This window comes from Pleurodeles waltl, chromosome 3_1 (assembly GCF_031143425.1).
Source record: "Pleurodeles waltl isolate 20211129_DDA chromosome 3_1, aPleWal1.hap1.20221129, whole genome shotgun sequence".
NCBI lineage: Eukaryota > Metazoa > Chordata > Amphibia > Caudata > Salamandridae > Pleurodeles > Pleurodeles waltl.
The window spans coordinates 236,194,588-236,218,270 of record NC_090440.1 but is presented as its reverse complement, the minus strand read 5'-3'; the positions used below and the strand labels follow the sequence as shown (position 1 = coordinate 236,218,270).

The 23,683-nt window shown below is 44.9% G+C and overlaps 1 protein-coding gene across 1 annotated transcript in view; it reads left to right on the top strand.

The window, feature by feature from the left end:
- TRIP4 (thyroid hormone receptor interactor 4) overlaps nucleotides 1-23,683 on the top strand; it is a 405,010-nt gene that overhangs the window by 130,197 nt on the left and 251,130 nt on the right. The window contains exons 7-8 of the mRNA XM_069222301.1: nucleotides 5,799-6,014; nucleotides 7,442-7,565. Of these exons, the coding sequence (XP_069078402.1) occupies nucleotides 5,799-6,014; nucleotides 7,442-7,565 (340 nt within the window). The remainder of the gene's footprint in view (nucleotides 1-5,798; nucleotides 6,015-7,441; nucleotides 7,566-23,683) is intronic.

The following is a 23,683-nucleotide window of genomic DNA, read 5'->3' as shown; positions in this document are numbered from 1 at the left end:
TATAATGAGGGTGAAAAATTAATGAGTTGGTGGTGGCCGAATCTGGTGAACTCTTGAATTTCTGCAGAGGATGCCGAAGGGACCCTGGGGCGGGGTCTTCTCCCTTGTTCCAACAACTGTTAGTCTGCTGATTGTAAAGTTTTCCGCTTGTGCGTGATATGTGGGGCTAGGAGGCGTAATAGATGCTCTTAGGGCCTGAGGAGGAGGAGCTGTTGGCTGGACCAGGGAGGGGGTGGGGGAAGTTACTTGTGTGGGGGAAGTTACTTGTGTGGATTGACCGTGACTTCCAGAAGGTGCAGTGCGGAGTTCCCCGGTGTTGCCCGTCCGTTCTACAGACCAGGGGTGGTTGCTTTTGGCAGCGTTCTTCTGTTTTGTGGCAAAGTTCAAGGATGGAACCGACAAAATTATTGTTAGGGCAGGTGACCCGGGGGACGTAACTTCTTTGGAGGACCAGATGTCAGGTATTGTTAGTTTAGGTGCATCTGGGATTGCTCCGATCCCTGCGATACGCTTCTTGCGGACTTTCCTCCTTTGAGTGCATCTCTGCTTGGCATTGAGTTTCACCATGGTGTTGCTGTGCCCAGGGATGCCCGATAAGAGTATGTCACTTGAAGGTGACGGTGCGGTTACTGTTGGAGTTGGATTGCAAGAGTTTGCGATCACTGGAGTCTCCTGGAAGGGGCCTTTTGCTCTGTCATCGCTTTTTGATCCCAGGCTGATGGTTGTGGTTTCGAGTAAGTCCGAGTGAGTCTTTCCCTGGAGTAGTATGGTTGGGCCAGGAGAGGGATGCAAGTGTGGACGCTGGCTGGAGGCTCCCGTCTTTAGAGATGCACAGAGGTTGGTTAGCATCAAAGGTAGCATGGCTAGTTTGTCAATTATGGGGCCACATAGGCAGCTTGTAGAAAAGTTTGTGGAGTTTTCTTGTGGTTGCATTAAGAGGGATTTGAGGTCGCCTAATTTCTCATCAATACCTGCTACGAATACTGGCAAGGTGTTGAGTAGGGTTACCTGAACGTTTATTTTGTCCGATTGGTAGTGGAGTACTTCGGCTAGGAGCTGCAAGGTGTTGAGCAGGGAGGCCCAGGTGCCATCCGTGTGCGGATTGAGACGGTTTGAGGCAGGGTCCTGTCCAGTTGTTGATGTGGCGCTAGTGTTCATGCTTGCTCTGATCCTTGCACTGTCATTGGGAGACGGTTGGCTTGGAAGTGGAACGTCCTGGTGGTTCATTGGCTCGTCGTCTGGAGATTGCAGGCTAGGCTCTGGGGTGAGTCTAGTGACAGAAGGGGAGTCTTGAGAATATGCAACAAGCATATCTTCCCATTCCTGTGTGTTTAGGTAAGTTAGGGTTTCTGCATCTGCTCCTGTGTGGAGCCCCTCTGATATCATTTTTACTGAGGGAGGTGAAGGGGAGGGGCCCGGAGGTCCATCTTTTGATGTACTTTCCAGGCAGTCATCGTCGGATGCCTTCAGAGGAAAGGCCAAAACATCTGTAGACAGCTGTCCCACCTCGTTCTCAAAGTTGGGCTGTGCCGCTTTCAGTCCATGTAGCGCCAGGTGAATTTGGTGGGCCGCACTTTTTTGGGGGTAATCCCACCATGGCTTCGCTGGAGTCCATCTGGGCTCCTCGTGCACATCTGCCCTGGCGAGTGTGGCAGATTGCCCAAGAGGTGTCGAGGTTGAGCAGAGGTTGGGCTTGAGGAAGCCCCCGTTGTGGCGGAGTTGTTTCTTCATAGGAGGGTTTCTGCTGTATGAGTGAAAATCGATGGAATTAGTGGTGACTGTAACCCCTGTGTGTCGTTGCTATTGGAGACGAGGCCAGGTCTGCTTATTGGCAGGCGGGAGAGGGTTGTTTGGTTGGTATATACATGTATGGTTTGGAAAATCAAAATACTTTAAAGTGAAAAACACAATTTTCTTCATCTTTGAATTCTCTTTTGATGCAAGTTTGAAAGTTTCCATCTATTTTCATAATTATACGAGCACACTAAAATTCAAGAAAGACAGTCATACGCCTCTGCTGTCTGTGAGTATACCTGTCTTAAACCATATTTTTGTGTCTACCCTCTTTTGGATTAAATTTTGTTTTTTGCATCACTGCTGCATAGTCAAGTTAGGCACAAGGCGTGTTGCTTGGCTTTTTCTTTATTTATTGAGGCTCATAGATGTGTATATATACATAAATTAATTAGAATTGTTGCTTTTTCCATTCCAAGGATGACATAATCTTTGCATTTTCAGCTTATGTGCCTTCATTGGATTTAACATATTCATTTGAGTGCATTGTTCTCGTTTATAAAAGCATGCCATATTTAAAATTGTGTGCATATGTATAATTTTTACAGTTGCTTTATTATAGTTTAATAGTGCTTACATGATTGATAATCTTTATTTTGATTATAAAAATATTATCATAAAAACATATAAGCATAAAAAAAACATCATAACATTCTCATAAAAAATCACATTCATCACCATAAAATGCCCCATCCAGACAGAATTAAATAAATGAATCATATAAATGCATAAAAGCCACAAGCAGTTTAATAATTCATAATCTTGTTCCAAAACAAGACACTTTTAAAAAAAACAGCACACCCCACAGGCCACACCTCATCGCCCAATAACTGCAGATGAAGTAATGCGGGTCTATATTGAAAAAAAAAAACCTGGCCTTGGGAATAGGCAACAGGAATCTCCGGCAGGCAGGGCAATAAAACTCACAAAAGAGGAACATGTGTTCCAAGGTCTGCAGGGAACAGTTGTCACGTGGGCAAACTGCTAGAGAGGATGTGACAAACTGCCCAGGTGGGGAACAATTATGTGACCTAATAGAGCCTAAAAGGAGCCTCATAGGAAGTGATCCTTCCCAGGGCCGTCTGACCCAGAAAAGATAAGGTTCTGTGGCAAGATTAGTTTTCAGAAATGGAAATACCAACTGGGCAAGCCTGCTCTGAACCAGATTCAATCTACGCTCCTTGGCAAGGGAAATAAATATATCCTTAGCCATCTTACCACCCTGTTTACGGAGCAGATGCGGAGTAGAAAAAAGATCAGTCATCCCCAAAGACTCTGCAACACTCTTAATATAATTCAGCCACAGGATTCTAAGAGCCAGGTCACAGCTGTGGCAGTCCTTTATCACATCCCTACTGAATGCTGTTGACTCTCCACAACATACCACAACCCACAAGAGTAGCGGGGTGATGGTGGCGTGGTCCTCAACATAATCTAAGCCCAAGTCATCATGCACAAAATTAGTGGCTGCAGCAGGACCCACTCATAACCGTCTATAAAAACGATTCTCCTGCTGCTGAAAACCATGACAATCCCTGATCCCTCAAAATTGACGCTCCGTATAACAGAACAGGTTGACATGTTATAGATCTGCAGCAGGGGCTCAATAGGTTTGCTGCCCACTGTGGCAGCAAATCTGAAAAGGAACCACAGGCTTCATTAAATCGAAGACAATCATTAGGAACACAGGGAGACCAATTGTTGAGTTGATCAAATGTGACCACGAGATAAGGAAAAGAGAGGCCACCCTTGATATAGACTTCCCCTTAACTAAAATAAAATAGGTCTTAGCTGATAGTTTTCTACGCACCATATGTGTTTTCCCAACTTTCGTGTCAACCTCAAATCTATCCATGAATTCTACGAAGAGATCAACCAGGCATTTAAGCCCATAAGTTGTGCGGGAAAGGAGGGCAGCATCGTTTGCATACATCAAATTGTATGTATTTACATATTTTATAGTGCCTTGTAGAATTAATTGAAGATGCAACAAGATTAAATGGTTAATTCTTGCTGTGAACATACTTGTTAGTGAAGCTGCCGTTTTCAGAACAATCAAACAAGAGCCATAGTGAAAGTAGGTTGCTGTAGAGAGTGGGGAAATCCCTTCTCTGGCTTGATCAAGTGACATACAGAAAACCTGGACACTTGAGCACACTTAATACCCCACATGGCTAGCGATATGTGATGAAATTTGATTAGTGTGTATTTTGGTTTCACACCCTTATAAATTCTTTTTACTGAGTTTCTAATAATCATGGCGAGAATTCTTACTCAAAATATTTGTAAGAATATAGCTCATAATAACTTTGGGCCTGATTTAGATCTTGCCGAGTGAGTTATTCCATCACAATGATGACGGATATCCCGTCTGCCGAAATCTAAATCCCATAGGATATAGTGGGTTTTAGATTTTGGTGGATGGGAAATCCGTCACCGTTGTGACAAAGCAACTCGCTCACCAATATTTAAATCAGGCCCTTTGTCTGTTCTAAGATACCAGTACTTTTGTATGTGCACCAAATTTGGGGTTTAGGACTCGATTTTGCATTATTCACAACTGATGGGAGAGTCAGCGAAAGGTTTGTCTGACTCTGAATACCTATGAGAACAACTTTAATACAAGTCCTTGCCGACGCTTATCCAGTCATTAATTTTCGTAAGACTTGATGATATTGTTTCTGTGGAGGGTTCCTTGGTGGATCATAAAACAGTGTTGCCTGACAATGCTTTCAGTTGGTGTCCAGTTCATAATTTTGGATTATGCTAGGCATCCTTGGTCTTTAATGTAGTTTCAATGGAAAAATATCATGTTAGCAGCAAAACCTATTTAGAGTTTTTCACGCCAGCTGAAGATAAGGGGATGTTGTTTGGTCCCCATGAAAACTTTTTGACTTGAAGTCCGTTTGGATTAACTGCCAACTAACCTGTAAAATGTCCTGATGGTGGTTATTTGACCAGATTTTATTTTATGCATCAGTTCTTACAACTTTTATTCACCATGCTTAGCGCTGTTGAGTACCACTTTTGGGTGTTGATGTCAATTTCTTTGCTTAAAATAGTCTAGAGGATAACGGCTGATAAGCAAAAGACATGAGACACTGTAATTAAAAGGCATAGTCAAGTTCATACATGCTAAATAGTGCAACTAAATGTCCTATAACCTGTGATTATGCCAGTTTGCCTGCATTCTTGCTGCCTTCGCCCCAAGTTTGTCTGACGTCCCGTCAAACATGAATTCCCATTGTCAGTAGTATGTTCTTTGATATTACAGTTTTCTGCTGCCCATCATATTTACATTAAATGTACCTTCACTTTAGCATCTGGATTTATACCCTTTGTTCTTTACTAACACATTCGGGGACAGTTCTCAGTATAGACCATTGGCCTGAGTTTTCTCCATAAGCGCCAACTGATCACAGGCCTCTTGACACTCCTGTCTCTATTATAGTGTGTGACCACATCGTCTCATTAAATGGGTTCTAGAGTTTGGGGATAGAGTGAGTTTTAAGAAGAAAAAGTCTCTTATCCCTCGGTATTGCCCAGGTGTAAGCTTGAATGTACAAACTATCAATATTTTTAGGTGGAAAAACAAAGATCCTGCAGCCTCTCTTTTGGCCATCTTATATTTTTTAATTAATTAATTTTTTGAAGTTTCATTAAAAAAAGGGAAAAGGGCAGCAGAGTGCAATCAATTAAATGGCCGGTGTAGGGCCTTGTACAGTGAGACCATCCAATGAGGCATGCATGAAACAGAATCGTGAAGGGCACTGGGTAATTTGCAAAAAACAATGCATTTTCAAGCCCATTATTCCCGAGCTCAGTTGTCATCAAGTTCCTTCCAAGGGCTACATAACCATCCCTCGAAGGGTTCTCCATGGGGGCGAGTTTTTTCCCCCATTTTCGAGTGCAGCCTCTGCCCGCATACATTGTTTTTTCCGCTAACATGCACCCACCTGTCCATTTCGTTCGCCCATCTTATTTTTGTACCTACCTACCTACAGTGCCCGTCGAACCCAGGTTATCGATGACGAGTCTGATTACTTTGCCACTGACTCCAACCAGTGGCTCTCCAAGCAGGAGCGGGACGCATTGCGCAAGAGGGAGAAGGAGCTGCAGGATATTCGCCACGCCTCCCGGTTGTCCCGAAAGGTCACTCTGGACTTTGCTGGTCGGCAGATTTTGGATGAGCAGGATAACCTGGCTGATTATCACCGCAAGTAAGTAGCGCCCTCTAGTGAGAGGTAGGATGACATTTTTCCTGACAGTAAACATATTAGTCAGTCAAATTGTGCATCAGTTTGCTGCAATGGTTCTTTACCTTTTGACTTCTGTGGACCCCCATTGAACATCAAATACACAAAATATTAAAATGTTTATATAATTCCCGAGCGAAAACATGCACAAATTTTGATTTTTATCGGAACGTTGCAGCGTTTCAAAATGTGGCTTTATTTGTAAAAAGACTAAGTGATAAACCATACCTGTATAAAATGAATATGTTTTTGATTACTTGTACTGTTGTAAAGCGCTCTGATACCTTCAGGTCTTGCTAGCGCTATAGAAAACTCTCTAAATAAATAAATAAATACTCTAGAGCAGTGGTTCCCAACCTTTTGACTTCTGTGGACCCCCCACTTTATCATTATTGGAACCTGGGGACCCCCACTGAATCATTATTGGAATCTGGGGACCAGTGCTTAATTTCTAAATAAAAAGGTGCCGGTGCCCAAAGCCCCCCTCTAAAACACGAGGCTGCTGCAATTAAATGTGTGAGCACGGAATAAAGGGGCAACGTAAGCCATCTCGGACCTCTTCAATGTATTTAAAGCCACTCCCTGCCCCTTCAGCTCACACCTGCAGCTGTCTGCTTTCTCTCCTTGTGACGCTTTTTCGTATTTCTCTTCCTCCGTCCTTCCCAAATGTGTCTTTTGCTCGCAGCAAATACTTGAGGCAGAAGACTAAGTGCCGGCCCTCAAAAATAAGTGCCGGTGCTCCGCACCGGAAACAACAAGCACAAATTAAGCACTGCTGGGGAATCCCTGCCCCCCACTGAGTCATTACTGAAAAATGGGGACCTAATCTGTTAATATTATTTCATTTTCTAAGCAGTCACGGACTCCGTGAGGAGGCTTCACGCACCCCCAGGGGTCCCGAACCACAGGGTGAGAACCACTGCTCTAGACACTAGCAGATCATTTTATCGTTTTTTTTTTATTTTGCTCCAAATGCGTGCTCTTTTTTTGCCGTTTACTAGTGTTTCAAAGGGGGCCACCAACTATCAGTACTAGATTCCTTTTGTTGTACATCTGCTGTTCCTACAAATCAAGATTCATATGTCAACCTAATTTGTAACCTCGAATTTCAAATTCCTTCACAAAAAGTTTTCAAATGTTCAATTTTGCGTTTTTATGTATGTATACATCCTTATTCTGCTACTATTATTTAATTTCCTAAGCAGTCATATTAAAAGTGTACTTTTGACCAATAGTCAGCCACTGGGGAAGTTAATGTTCTGCAGACTCCTGTCCCATGGCTCCCAGGTGAAGGGCACAGGCTTTTTTTGTTGGCTTTGCACCCAATGCCACTCTCTTTTGGTCTGGTGGCGAGTGTGAGAGCTCACCATGTGCCTGTTTGTTCATTTTAGATTCGATGAAACTGTGAAGGCCATTGAAACTGGAAACCTGGGCAAGTCACCACGAACAACTGATAACAAGGGCGAGCAAGAACGGGATTTGGTGAACCCCAATATTTTCCAGCCAGCACCTGTGGTCAGTGTCTTGATTGCATCTGTGGTGCTTTTGGCCAGTGTTTGCATTTTAACAGTTTTTTTGCAGGTGCACTGTGGGTTTGTCCATTTTTTGTTTAAGAGCCTAATATTAGCCAATTTGTCTGCCTTTGTTTTCCGTATTTGCTTAGACTCACCAGGACTGCTAGAGAACCATCTTTTGTGTAAACCTAATTATTCATCAGCATGAGTATTCACATATAAGTGGTAAAAAATAGTAATTTGTGACATTTCCATTAATAATATTCTGCTCTAATAGTCAATATTGGAAAATTACTTTTGTAAATAAACCGTCAGACCCTTCTGGTTACAGGGATTTATGGTGTTTGTTGGTTGTACAAAAGCATACGATACCCAGAGCCAACCACTAAGCTGCGGCCAATAAGTATTTTCCAATGTGTGCCAACCAAGCAGCAATTTATACAGTTTTAAACAGTAAAATCTAAAGAATGGAAAATGGATATGAATGAAACCTATGCAGTTTTAAAATGTGCCCAAGACACTGATTTAGGCATAGTGCTCATTTGTACACTCAGAATTTGGGATTAGCCATATTATTGTGATTCAGAGGGCATTTTGTGAAAGGTATTCTTTCTTGCAAACCAGGTTACATTTGGAAGCCAAAATGAAGAGCGATTCTGTTGATAATTACAAATGTGCTACTATTGTGTATTCTGACATTTCTCCAAATTAAAAAACAGGTCCCCTCTTGTGTGGGTGGGCCTATCACATGTGGATTTACAGTGGAGTTCTTTTATGTATAAACTCTCAGGTTGCATACACAACCAGTGGAGCTCTCATAGAGCAGAATACTGCTGCAATGGGAGTTCTCTGTGGTCTTCTGAGCCTGTGTTGGTGCGTATCATTTTCATAATGTCTTTCTGGGTTTTGGACCAAAGTCGATGTGCTAACATATGGCCACAGTGATTACTTCCTAAGTAAAATTTATGCTTTAGCCGTGCCATCACATATTTCGCCTTATCGAGGTGTAAGTGCTTGAGGAGCAAACGTGTCTTTTTTCTAACTCCCACCACACTCTCGGGGCTCCTGTCCATTTATATATGGCCTCTAACTCCAGCATTTTCTGTTGAATCAAACTTTTCTCTTTGCAGTGGTGATTATCTGCCGCTGAGATTGCAATGAGTTTGCCTCTGACTACCAGCTTTAGGTCCTCCCCGATAGAGGCTAGTAGTGTCTCCCTGGTGTTGTTATTTCAGAGGTAGTAGGCTATCACCTCCTGCAATGTCTCTATTGTGGTTTGAAGTTGAAGGAGACTATCCCTGAGCCTCCAGTGAGAGGACTAATGCCGACTTGCATCACCTGCAGTACTAAGGAGAGGGTGCATGATCCGATAAGGACCTGGGGTCCATATAGATCTCCTAGACAAAGGTCTGTACCACAGGGGATGCCAGGAAATGATTAATGCAGGCATAGGTTTTGTGTGCTGCAGAGTAATATGTGTAAAAGCAAGTGTTGAGTTGGAAAAGGCACCAGATGTCCCCCAGGCCACAGCCAGCCATTGAAGACCCTGTAGCGAGAAAGTGCCAGTCTGAACTGAGCGATATCTAACTCTGTGTTCATGACTAGGTTCAGGTCCCCTGCCACCAGTACAGCAGTGTCTGGGGATTGTATTACTAATGAGAAGACACTTTCAGCAAACATCTCCTGGTGCTTGTTAGGTGTGTAGATGAAAGTGATGGTAAAGCAAATGTTGCCCAGCTGAGGCCAAAAAGCACTAAGGTGCCTTTTGCCTTTTGCTCTCAACCCCCTTCACCAGGACATAGCCCCCGAAGCCCCTACAGAGTCAGATTGCCACCCCCCTTCCTTGCAAGGCTGAGGCTCAATACTGGCACGGGCCCCAATGTGATTTCAACCTATATTGATCTCTGGAGAGGAGATGGGTCTTCTGTAGCAGGCAAATGTAGCTACCAGAGCGGTCCAAGAGTGACAGGATGGCGGCACGTTTAGTCTTATTATTGAGGCCTTGGACATTGAGGCTTGTTACTTTAAGCTCTAAAAAATCAAAGAAAAAGACAGGGTGCAAGAATCTGTTACACAGGTTTAATGCCATGATGCGTCGGATGTAGGGCAGGATTGACGGAGAGTGAGCTGTCACCTGAACCTGCAGGGAGGTATTGGTAAGTCGTGTTGTGTGAAGGAGCAAAAACAAGCATAAACAACATCGTAAAAAAACATTAACAACTCCATTGACAATGGATGATCGCAAGGAGGGCATGGACCTGACATACAACAGGGCGAGAGAGCCATTAGGTGTAGTAATTCTGCAGGCCTCCTGCCGCCACAGACCATTTATGAAAGGGGAGACCCTGGTGTAATTCAAGGAGTTGAGGCACATATTATGCACAGTTATTGTTCATGGATGAGCCTTGCCAGTCCCCGATGGTAAGCTGTCCAGTATCGCTCGGTGTTCTTGTGTGCATTCTTTAGGGCCAGGATGTGGGTGCTTCCGCGTTTGCCAGCTTTCTGCCGTTGCGGTGGGCGAGTGAGGAAGCTCTGGCGAGAGCGGGGTGTGGATCAAGGAGTGGAGTCCACTGACAGGTCGAAGATGCGGCGCACTTCTCAGAGTGTCCTGGATTGAAAAAGCTGACCCTCCCAATGGAAGACGAATCTGAAGGGGTTCCCCCATCCATAGGACACCTCTATGTCGCACAGAAAATCGGTAACCGCTTGAAGTCATTGTGGCACTGGAGGGCGAGGAACAAAATGTCCTAGAAGAGGCCAATTTGGTGTCCCTGGAAGTGGACAGGTTGCTGGGTTCTAGCTTTCCTCAGGATGTCTTTAGTTTGAAAGTCATGGACGCAGGCTAAAATGTCCAGTGGTTTGAAGATGTACCCTGCCCAGCCGCAGCTCAGGTTCCTCAGCCCAACCCAGGATTGAGCAAAAAAGGACCTTGATATTGGAGCCATCCAAGCCCCCAGGAGGCGGACATTATTCCACTGGGATGTATTATCAAGTTATTCCACCTGGGACCACAGGGTGTCATGTCGCTCGTGAAGATGGATGACCTGTTACAGCATTTCCATTTCTTCACCTCTGGCAATCTTGGCGATCTTGAGGATACCCGGTCCCTCGCCGTGGACAAGTCCTACATTTCTTTGTGCAGATCCTAAGAAAGGTCTCTTTTGAGATCCTAGATTTCTGTTTTGAGAGAGTCGAACAGGGAGGTCAGGAAGGCCCGAGTCACCGGGCCTGATCGCCATCAGGAGCCTCCTCAGCATCTGTCCGTGGAGGCCACTGTGAGGGTGGACCTCGGGAGGCAGCTGGTGTGGAGCGTGTGAGCCTGTCTTGCACTGTCTGGTTGCAGTTACCCTAAGCTGTCATGGCTCATAGGGCGGTGTGGGACTGGGATTCACTGGCCTTCGAGCAGCTCTAGTGTGCTGTTTTACTCTTTCATAAGTCACCTTGGCGACAAGTCTTCTCTCTGACATTGTGCAGGGAGCCGGGAGGGATGCAGTGTTCACCCCCACTTCTATCATGTGGGGCTGCTGTGGGCACTAAGAGCTAGCGCGTGTATGGGGGAGGAGCAAGACCCACAGAGCTCTCGGGTAGCCTACCCTCACTGCCCACCCACTGATCCACTCGAAACTGCAGCTCTCAGATGTTTAGCCCCAGTACCCACTGTGTTGGTTGAAGACAGTCTGTGCCCATTCGCAGTGGAGATAGGGGACACGGGTACCAGCACTGTCCTCACCGTTGTCAGTCCGTGCTGGTAGGCCAAGACATCAGGCCAGTTGTAGCCCCCAGGTTCTCAGTCTCTCCCTCCGGTCTCCTTGGCTGGGTGTTTGCCCACACACCTCCAGGTGATTCAGTGTGGCCCACAAATAATCCACAGGCCCCCAATGTCTCTGCGGAGCAGGAGAGGCCTTCCCAGGCCCCTCTGTGTCCGGTGTCACATCTGATGGGCTAGGTAGTGCATTCTTCCTGCACCCGTATCAAGGCCCCAAAGAGCCCTCTCCCTGCTGCTCAAGTGAAATGATGTGGCTGCCTGGGTTACGAGTACATCCAGGAGTCTGGGCCTAGGGCATGGGGCCCCCGTGTCATTTCTCCTGTGCTCCCCACCCACGTGATGCAGGAACTCACCAGCGTGTTCAGGGTCGGGTTGGTAGCCACCGGACAGGCCAGGGGAGCTCAAAGGTGTTGTTGGCACGCTCTCCTGGTGTGGATTGTATGAGGAGAAGTGCTGTGTCTCCTTCACTAGCCTCGCTGCTCTGACTGCTGACGTTAATCTGCTGCCATCTTAAGGGAGTCGCGGTCGGTCTCCGGGCCGCCGCATTGCCACACAAGTGCCCCGGAATCAGCCACAGACCCCCGCGGGTCCCTGGTGTTAGGGCAGGCTGGGAGATAAGGCTGCGGTTCCAGGGTCCCAGTCTGCAGCAGTAGGTAGTCTGGGTGGCAGAGTAGTGGAAAGCACATCCTACTCCGCCGAAATCTTGACCATGCCACCTAGAGTAAGTTTTAAGAAATTATTTGACACCAAAACAACAAAAATCCAATCATTTGTACCAGAATTATGAGTTTTAAAAGCTTTTATTAAAAACTAGCATCTAAAAGATCAAAACGTCAACAGCCACCATCAAGTTCCGCGAGACTGGGTCAAAATAAAAAAATATGGCCACCTGCAGTGGAGTACGGTTTGGATACAGGAAGTGGGTTGGGCCCGGTCAGTGCATACCTTCAGACTTCGAAGAAACTTTTAGAAAAATGTTCTGAGAAGGTAAAGTTCAGCGGGCAAAGCTGAAGGCAGTTTCAGAGGAGTGTGCTTCATCATCGGGGAGACTTGGGTCGAAGATGCATTCAGACTTATTCTTTCTAATGGAAGTCGAAAATCAACAGCAGGACAAGGCAGGAGTCTGTAGCTGAAGACGGTTTCAGGGGCTCTGAAACCCATTTGGCAAAGGACTAGTGAACGCAGTGGGAGCAGCCGCGAAGTCAGGCTGACTGGCGATGGACCTTGGGCAAATAGACAAGCAGGGTGGTCCCGGTCTCCTCCTGGTTTTCAGAGCTGTTTTATCCAAAAATTATTTGTCCTCCATTTTGGATTTTGGCTATCTGGGCATCTTTGGCACCACAGTCAAGGGCCAAGGTCTGATCTGACACCACTTGGGGGGTGGGAAGTGTCTGGTGGAGGCATGGGTTCATGACTCAGGCTATGTTCAGGTGCGGGTTTAAGAGGGATGGACCAGTTTGTGTCCCTCTGGCTCTGAACAGGAGGCCAGCAAACTAGCCCTTAGAAGCACTCTGGTAGTTCTGGGTGCAGGTGAAGATGCAGGGCTCAGACAGGAGGGTTGGTCTCTTAAGGGTTTGAGACAGACTCCAGGCTGCATATCAGTTCTTCCAGGTACAGCAGAGCAGTCTTGCAGAGTGCACAGCAGGTCACAGCAGCAGACAGTCCTCAAAGTCCTTTCTGCAGGTCCAGAAGTGAACTGAAGAGTGGGTCTGAGGTCCTATTTTTATACCTGGTGCTCTTCGTCTGGAAGGTGAGAGAAGCTTCAAGGTAGCTGCAGTGACAGCGTGGATGTGATAAAACCCTTTGTGTGAAGGCAGAGCACAGCCTGTTCAGTTTCAAGTGGGGCTTGGCTCAGCTACACCTCCACCCTCTTCCCTCCCCCATCCTGCCAGCAGAGGACCTATTGAGGCACACCTGATCCCTGTATTGTTTAACTGTGGGGGAGGAATTCACAAAATCTAACTGTCAGACCCAGTCCGTGACCTAAGATAGCCTCAGGCAAAAAAAGATTAAAGGCAGGGAAATGGCAACTTTCTAAAAGTGGCATTTTCAAAATTGTATTTAAAAATCTGACTTCATAGAAATTATGTTGAAGTTAGGGATAATCGACTCATCCACTAGCAATTAGACTTCTCCTGTTGTAAGTACAGAAGGATGATGGAACTATGTTCTTCTGCATTGATTTTAGGAGAGTAATGCAATCTCCAAATTTTATGCTTTGCCATTACCCAGAATGGATGAACTTATAGTGCAATTAGATGAGGCCAGGCATTTCACCACTTTAGACATAACCATGGGTTGCTGACAGATCCCATTAAACCGCTTGAATCATGAGTAAACGACTTTATTCACCCGTAAAGGTCTATAGCACCTTACAGTTCTTCCCTTTAACATGGAGTCCCTGCAACATTTCAAAAGTTTATGAACAAACCACTGACAGAACATTAGTCCTAGTCTTCTGCTTATCTTGATGACATTGTCATCTACAGTAGGATGTGGCAAGAAAACTTAATGCATTTAGCCTCTGTTCTGAATTCCTCACAGGATGTGGTTCTCCATATCAGTCAGAGAAGAGTAAAGAGACTGTGACTCAGGTAAAACATTTAGGATACCTATTAGGAAATGGAGGGATTAAACCCGAAGAAGAGAATGTGGCAGCCTTGTTGACAATAGCTTAGAAAAACAAAAAACAGACCTACAAGCTTTCTTGTAGATTGTGGTGTATTATAGGTGGTTCATTCCTCAGTTCTCTTAGGTGGCCGCACCCCTTACCGACTTACTGGGAAAGGTTGTCCCACAACAAATTGGTGAGGTTCATCCAGCAGCCAAACAAGCTTTTCACCAGCTCAAGGCTATTATCTCATCTAAACCTGCCTTGCGTGTTCACTAGACCATTTATTCTACAAACATATGCCTCTATATTATGGATAGCAGCTGTATTATCCCAAATAACTACTGAAAGATATTAAAAACCAATTATTTGCATCAGTACAATACTCTTTATTAGATAGAAGTATTATCCTACTATTGGAAAACAGTACCTTGCTACCATAGAAAAACGTAATTATTATTTGGAATGGAGAGACTTCACCTTGTTTACAGTTCACGCCCCTTTATCCTTGTTATCACAAACTACAATTTGATGAGGTGTCTTGCCTCTGCTTTTGACAACCTAAATGTTGTTAAAAAAAAAAAAAAAAAGAATGCCTTTGCACAGAAGGTACTTTGCAATCGCCTTCAGTGCACCTGCCATTAAGATTACCTTCGGTTGAACTCTCTGTTATGAAACATTGAGTCCAAAATGGAGAATGGCTACTGCCCTCCTGGAAACGATGACAGCCCCCCCTCCACTTTTCTTCCTTTCCTGCACCTTTTGTCTCCAGTACCTACTGCTATGGAAGGTTTCCAGACAGTGTTTTACATAGCCAGCCTATTAAGGCACTGGCTACCATGGTGCATTCTGGAAAGAAGGTACATTGTACCCTTCCTAGATGGCCCTCCAAGGAGAGAAATTCTGTTCATCTTGGTATTGTGGATTTTAGAACAGGAGAGATCCAATGGCGTTGATCGGTAGCGAGCTGCTGCCCAACTTCAGAGGAGTGAACACACAAACTAGAATTCCTTTCCAGCTAGAGGAAGATTTACACTGACATTGAACAGACCTTCATGGACCCTGCCTGCTGCTGGACTGCCTGTTTACTTTTGGCTTGGAACAAGCTTGAGGTCCTACTAAAGCTCTGCTCTCCTAATCTGCTGCTGCAGAATTACCCTCACAGAAGACCCTAGCTTGCCTAAGGAGTGTAGGGAGACATGGACATGGTGTGTAGAAGTAATTTATATTCCTCTCCAATACCAGCTGAAAGGGACTAAAGAATCAGGATATACAAGCTGAGGTGAGCTGAGTGATGGCTCTTCCAGGAAAGCAACTCCCTCTGTAGGCTTCCTTTTTTGTTTTTGAACCCTTAGACTCTTCTTTTGTGTACAGAGGTCCAGCATCTGGTTGACCTCTGTGCTAACTAAGTCAAGACGAACCCGGGTGGTCCTAGTCTCTGTCCTTTGTTGTGTGTTCTTATGGGTAAGACTACTATCCCCCCCGCCCCACACCCACCATTTGAGTCTAAGCCCCAAGAGAGAAGCACTTGAGCTGGAATCTCACGACTTATCCTTATCTGTAGTAACTGACCACCAATAGGGGATAAGCTAATCTTCTATGTAGCATTAGTCCACTTCCTAAACTTTGATCTTGCATGTTCATACACTTAATTATTTACCACCTTGTTTTTTGTCTTTCTCCCAATTTTCGTTGTGTGTGATAACTAGAAGGGCGAATGGTCTATAATGTGCATTACTTTTTTATTGTTTGCTTGTGACCTTTGTTTTTAGGTCTGGCTCGACATCGCATCTGTTGCCAGACTTTCTGTGATCAACCTATAAAATAGCTTTCAGGAAGGAGTACTGCAGAGAGGGCTTAGGCTCCACTCATGTTGGTGAACAGTAGCACGTGTTTTAATTGGACTGAAGTTGTGTGCTTCCTCTGAAAAGCGTGCTGATATTGCATGTTTGCCTTGTAGGGAAGCGTATAATTCAGCAAAGCAGGGAGAGTTGGTCATGGCAGGCCACAAATAATAATGGCTGTAGGTGTGATCTGTTATGAAATGTTACAATAAAGGCAGTAAGCCTGACTTATTTAATGTGAAAAGCCTTTGTTAACATCAGTCCATTTAAGGATGGATTATTATTACTCTATATGAAGTTCTGCAGAGGAGTATTTTGTTACACAGAATCTCACAGATTACTGTAGTAGGTAAGGGGTTTGGTGTTGGTTAACCCAGTGACAAACCATGGATATAGAATATTTGCTCTGTGACAGTCCTTGTTAGTCCTTCTTGGGAGAGATCGTATTTTGCTTAGCCAACTATAATTGTGTATACCTATGTGAATTTTGAAAGTATGGTGATATCCGGACTGTTAACTTGCAGATATTTTTTGATTGGTCACTTTAAAGAGGAGTAGTCAGTGCTAATTGACAGGGTCCTTTTTTCTTGAAAATGAACTAAAAACGGTATATAACGTGGCAAGATGAGCACACCCTTGCCCCAGAGTGGCACATTTGTGTCCCAAAATCATTACCCCTGATTGGCTGGCCACAACATGTTGGGCCCCATTGACATGCATAGTTGTGAATGCCAGGTTTTGATGAGGATAAAAAGGAGCACTTATAAAATAAATCATCTGTTGATGTTACTACACTGATTTTATGAATTGCTGTGTATTCCAAGATGATTTTATCTTATGAAACTGCTGACTGCTGGGATTTGAGGAGCCATGTTTGAAGGAAAACTGTTTGAGGCATGTGTGGTTGTAAATAAACATGCTTAGCATAATCCTGCCATCTAGTGTTGGGCTTGGATGTGTGCAAGTTGTTTTTCTTTGAAGGCACGAGACAGCGTGACTCATCTTGTTGGTAATGCACATGGTCATCGACTCCATTGTTAGATTGTTTTCTTCTGCCATCGGGTTCAGATATGCGTGCTTCTGCTCCGGTTCGACACTGTCGTGCTGTACTTTCTCAGTTCTGCAAACTGTAAAAAAAAAAAAAAAAAGGTAAACTTTTCACTTGTATAGCGCACTACTCACCCGTTAGGGTCTCAAGGCGCTGTACTCATACTGCTATGGAACTCCTCCTGGCTTTTCCCTGTGAGGTGCCCACTCCTGGGCACCCCCAGGGTGAAGCCAGGCATCCAAGCACTTTTGGGGCCGTTGTGGAGATTAAGCAAGCTATTGCCCAGAGTTGCAGAGTGGGACTCATTAATTAGATTAGGCACCGAGGCGAGAATTATCTGGTCCAAGGGAATTGAGCCCAAGACCTGCCGAAGCGGGACTTGAACCCTGGTTTTGAGCCAGATCTCTGCCTCAGGGTCTGCCGCTCTAACCATTGCGCCACACTTCTCTTACCCGATTTCCATCTGCATTATTATTGATTGTGGACCTCTCTCTCTTCTGTTAAGTTTGACAACTTCAATTTCATCGGGGTGACTCTAATCGACCGCGACCCCACGTGGGCCTCGCTCTGGAGTGTTACTTCGATCCTTAGGCGTTCCCCCCCACACAATGTCCACTCTGTAATGAAATGAATGCCCTTTCATTTCAGTCCTCGGTGTCATGCTTAGTATCCTTGCCATGATCTCCACCAGATCTGTGATCTGTGCCTCTCCCCTGAAAACGATGAGGCCAACTGCAAAGCTTCCGCTCCTTCACATTCAAGAAGATTTTATGTGACCGTTGGGCTCGATGTCCATGAAATGTCTCATAGGAGCGCGGATAATATATCAGACCTGTTCGGACCTGAGGACATCCAAGAAGAACACCATGCATAGGCATCAGCTGTGGACCAAGGGACCTTCTCCCCTGATGACCGCTCCCGCTCCAAAACGGTGATGCTAAATCTGCCTCCTGCTCAACCTGCAGTGAGTCCTGTCCCTACCACCTCGACATCGACACCAGCAAACCACCACAAAGGATCAACTTCCTGTTCACAATCGACCTAAACACATTGCCGGGCAACTGCTGCTTTCGGGCCGTGGTCGGTGCCACCCGTTATCTTCAGACGCGCCCAGCCCTAGCTTGGCACCAAAAAGACTATTGTGCTGTCTACATCAGAGCCGACCACTCATACCTCACAGTCGAGTCAAGCTTCGAAGCTGAAAATTTCAGCATCAAAACACTGCCCACTATCGGCACTGAAACCTGCCTCGTCGGAGCCGAGATCTTTGGAGATGTAAACTGCAGCATTGCAGTCAAGAACCTCGGCACCCAGCAACACGTTCTATGAATAAGGGTCCATTGAACACCTGCTTCAAAGACTGGCAGAAGAAATAGACATTTGGCAGAAGTATATCATGATCCATCCAGACACAGGCTGGATATTTAGTTGACCCCCACACACTGGTGCTCAACCCTCCAAAAGGCAGCTGTCTTTTGAAGAAGCTTTGGACTTTCCAACTCCGCCCAGCATAGGAAAAAAGACGGACAAGGCCACAAGTCCTCTACACATTAGCCCACCACTTACACCGGTTGCACACCATTCAACCTTACCACCTGATTCATCAGCTGCCCCTGCGACATATTCGCCTGAGGGGGTCAACACATTCTTATTTAAGAAGAAGAGACTATGGGGAACCCTTTTGCTATCCCACCACAGGATGACCCATGGGATACTTATGACACTGACCCACCAAGTGATACAGACACTGATCTGTACCCTGCAAAATGCTCTCTCCCAGATGACACTACTACATACTTGATTGGTAGGGCTGCCGCCGTCCATAAGGTGCAACTACAAAATGAGCTCCTAGAGGAAGACTTTCTGAGAGTATGCTCCATCACACCCCTGACCTATTCAATGACCTTGTAAGATTTAGGGTGATAACACCAAGGGTTGACAAAAAAATGAGATGTCCCCTAATGACCTGCTATACATGTGTGGTCAACTTCCATCAGACTCTTTAGTGGTAGCAACTGCACGCAAAAGGGCCAGTTCCTCTACACCAGATAAGGGGAGTATGAAAATAGATTCCACTTGAAAGAGAGTAGTGGCACAGTCCACCAGTCTCTGGCGTATCGCAGATTCTATCTGCCTCCTCTCTAGTTATGATAGAGCCCATTGGGACGAGATGGAGGAACTTCTTCAGTACCTCGCAGAAGAACACAAGAAACAAGCCTATCAGGTAGCCTCTGAGGGAAAATTGATATCCAACAGAGCTATACGTTGTGTCCTCAACTGTGCAGATACTGCAGCGAGGATAATAGACTCCAGTGTTTTACTGCGCAGACATGCTTGGCTTTGAATCTCGGGATTTAAACCCGAGGTATAGCAAAATCTGCCGGCCCTCCCATTCGATGGTAGCCCTCAAATAGACACATTACTAGACAAAAATCTAAAAATACAATCAGACAGAACCATGGGAGGGTTACAGACCCCTTCCCACTGTAACTCCTTTCTCCGCCCATCTTAGCATGGAGGATCCAAAATGACCTCTCCTGAGATGACCACCTCATATGCAGCCACAAATACCCTCACTGAGGGGATACTTCTGAAGCTCATATAGGTGTAAATACTCCATAGGCAAAGGTAAGGGCAAATTCACCAAACCATCCTCCACAACCTCCAAACCATGACTTACCTCTCATTCTCCCTGATCACACAACACCTGTCCAGGGTCGACTTCAAGGGATGTTACCCATCTGGTGGAATATCGCATCTGACCAATGGATGTTGGATATTACCCTGTATGGTTTTTGTGTGGAATTCGCTTCCACACCTCCCAACAATCCACCTCCCACACACTGACTTTACTTTACCCCAACATCAACAGTTGCTCAGTGAAGAAGTACAAACAATGTTCAAAAAAGGAGCTAGGGAACCTGTTCCACTCCACCAACAGGCCCCAGGAGTCTATTCACTATACTTCCTTATTCCCAAAAAGGACGAGTCCCTGAGACCAATTTTGAATCTCAGATGCTTAAGTGAGTACATTCTCACAGAGCACTTTCACATGGGCACTGTTCAAGATGTCATCCGGTTATTACAACAAGGCAACTTCATGGCTGCACTCGACCTTAAGGACGCCTATTTTCATATTCCTATTCACCCGGCACAACGCCGGTATCTGAGGTTTGTAATAAACAGTCACCATTACCAATTGAAAGTGCTCCCCTTCGGAGTCACTACTGTGCCCAGGGTCTTTACCAAATGTCTTGCAGCAGTAGCTGCTCACCTGCGCAGACAAAGCATATGTCTTTCCATACCTAGACGACTGTAACATCAAAAGCACAACTCATCAAAAGTGCTACCAACACACTCAGGTCACCATAAACCTACCTCACAAACTAGGCTTTACAATCAATGCCTTAAACTCCCACCTCCAACCCCTTCAGATGCAACCTTATCTAAGGGCAATTCTCAACTCAGAACTAGGAATAACCTTCCTGAATACTGCCAGGATAAATCAATCTAGGTACTCATTCCCGAATTTCAAACCGGTAACGGTGAGGACAGTCACATGTCTCCTCGGTATGATGGCTTCATGTATAGCCATAGTACCTCATGCCAGATTAAGCGTGTGTCAGTTGCAGGAGTGCTTAGCGCACCAGAGGATCGTCAATAGAAAGATCTGGTGTTGGTTGGCCATCAAGCTTGTCACTCTCTGCAATAGTGGAACACCAACAACCTGTTAAAATGATGGCATTTCCTAGACCCAGTTCCGCAGAGAACCATAACAATGGTCACCTCCCTTCTGGGATGGAGAGCGCTTTCACAAGATCTAACTGTCTAGGGCGAATGGACACCCAATTAGCGACATCTCAACATCTAACTGTTCACTTAACCCTAGAGGCCTTCCTTCCTCACCAGATTGGCAAGGTAGTCCTCATCAAGACGGACAACATGTCAGCCATGTATTATTTCAAAAAGCAAGGGGGCACCAAGTCCAAGCAGTTTTCCTATTTACCCCAGAGCATTAGAACATTCACCTGTTAGTGGAGTACCTACCAGGAGTGGATGACAACTTTTCAGATCTCCTCAGTAGGAGGTGCCTACAAGTTTACAAGTGGGAACTCCACCAGCAAGTACTCCTCCAATACTTCCAGCTTTTGGGACAACCGCAAATACACCTCTTTGTCTCAGCAGGAAACACCAAATGCCCAAACTTTGCCTCAAGGTTTCCACAGCCACAGTCCAAGGGCAACACACTATGGAGGAGTAGGTCAAGGCAATGTGCTTACGCTTTTCCACTTCTCCAACTGCTTCAGTTTGTGGTTTGCAAACTTGGGCAGACATCTCTCACCCTCGTCCTACTGGCTTCCACACGGGCACGACAACCATGGTTCATCATACTCCTTGAACTCTCAGTAGTTCCCTGCCGAACAGGCAGGTCATTCTCACGCAGAACCATGGAGAAATCAGACACCCGGACCCCAGATCCCTCAACCTTGCGATCTCACTCCTGATGTCCTAGAATTTGGTTACCTCAATCTTCCACAACAATGTATGGACATTTTGAAAGAGACACGCCGGACAACTACTTGGGCCTGTTATGCTGCTAAATGGAAAAGATTTATTCACTATTGTCAATCGAAACACATTAATCCCTTAGCAGCCAAGGTACTAGACACTGGCTGCTACTTATTTCATTTTCACACCTCTGTTTTAGCTTTTTCATCTGAAGGGCTACTCCTAGCAGCGGTATCCGCAAACCTACAAAATAGGCAATACACTCTTCCATTCAGAATTCCAGTCATCGGTGCATTACTGGAAGATCTTAAGAGTCATTCCTTCTCAGGTGCTACCAGCTCCCACATGGACTCTCAATATTGTATTAACAAGACAAATGGGCCCTCCATTTGAGCCCCTCCACACCTGTGCCCTCCAGTTTCTATCTTGGAAGGTAACAATCCTGGTCGCTATCACTTCGCTTAGATGTGTCAGTGAGCTTCAGGCACTAACTTTAGAGGAACCTTTCGTCCAAATCCGTATGGACAGGGTTGTACTTAGCACCAACACCGAATTTCTTCCAAAGGTGGTCTCACGATTTCACCTTTACCAATCAATTGAACTTGTCTTTTTTTCCCCCAACCTGACTCAGCTGCAGAATGGCCATTGCACACTGTAGACATAAAACAAGCTCTCATGTATCACATTGACAGGACTAAATAATTTAGGAAGACATAACAACTATTGCTTTCTCCAAGCCTCGCAAAGGAAGGGCAAGTTCTAAATCAGTCATTGCACGATGGATTGTTAAATGCATCCAAACATGCTATGCTAGAGCTAAAAGATCTTTACCAGTTCCTCCTAGAGCTCACTCCCTTCATAAAAAAGGAGATTAAATGGCCTCCCTGTGAAAAATACCTATAGCAGACATATGTAAAGCAGCTACAAGTTCTGCAGCACATACATTTACAAAACATTACTGTGTAGATGTACCGGCCCATCACCAAACCAGTGTGGGCCAAGCAGTTCTACGTACACTATTTCAAACAGCTGTAATTCCTACAAGCTAGCCACCACTTATGGAGGAGGACAGCTTTACTGTCTATGCTAAGCATGTGTATCTACAACCCCATATGACGCGAACAAAAAATGTTAATTACCCAGTAAGCATCTGTTCGTGGCATGTAGTGCCCACCCTCCTCCTCGAGTGCCTGTGCTTGTTACAGATGCTTTCAATATTTTTCACAAAGTCCTTTTGCATGGACATCTCTCTATACTATGCTTTGCTTCACTCCTCACCCCGCATGCGGTAAAACAATCTAACAATGGAGTTGATGACCATGCGTTTTACCTACAAGAGGAGAAGTCACACTGCCTCACGACTCAAATTTATACTATCTTTCTCTGCTATGTAAGAAGAAAGTCTGATATGCTGAGTAAACATGAACTTTCAACCTCTGCAAGTCATTTGACTTCCCAGTGTTCTACTGCAACTTCCCCCAGTGTTCGGATGAACATCTACAGTGCTAACATCCTGTATTCATGTCAATACTGTGGCACACCTGAAATACTCCTGATAGAATCAAAGCTGTAAAACTAAAAGCATTTCCTTTTAGAAGTGAAGAACATAATGGGGGGGGAGTCTTTTGTCATAAAAATTATGGTCAGTGCTCTAAGGTCAAACATAAACTTCCAGCACCTGCAACAGTTTGCTGGTTAACTCCCTCGTAATTATCTGCTGTTTCACCGTAGAGTTCTAATGAACAAATAGAAAGCTAACCTTTTGTATTCAATACAATACAAAAGTGAGGCAAATTTGATCTCCATTTTGTTGGAATAGGAACTGTTGAATTTAAATCCTTACTTGATGAGCAGTCATAAGTAAATGAGTATTGATCTGTTATTGCAAGCATGCAACTAGACGGTTAAAAATGTGAGGGTTTTTAGTTATTTTAGGCGTCATATATTTTTAAAGGGGCTAAAAACAGTTTGAGTGAGACGTCTGCAAAAATACAGCATTTACTTTCCACATCTTACTTAGTCTACCCATATTCTCAGTTGCTTCCTAATTTTAAAATAGTAAGCTTTTGGTGGACAAACATATATTTTTTACTGAAAAAACAAGGGTTAAAATGACATTATAGTTAGGCATGCTAATACAATGTTAGCACACATTTAAAAAAAAAAATAGAAATTCACTGAAAAAAACAAAGGTTTAAACAACGTTCTATTTAGGTGTTGATTTAAGGTAAAAAGTAATGTTTAAAAAACAAAAAATAAATTCACTGCTTATAGCTTACTGAGCTAACTATACCTTGCCCGCCTCCCAAGACCTCTCATATTACATCACTCATGACATCAC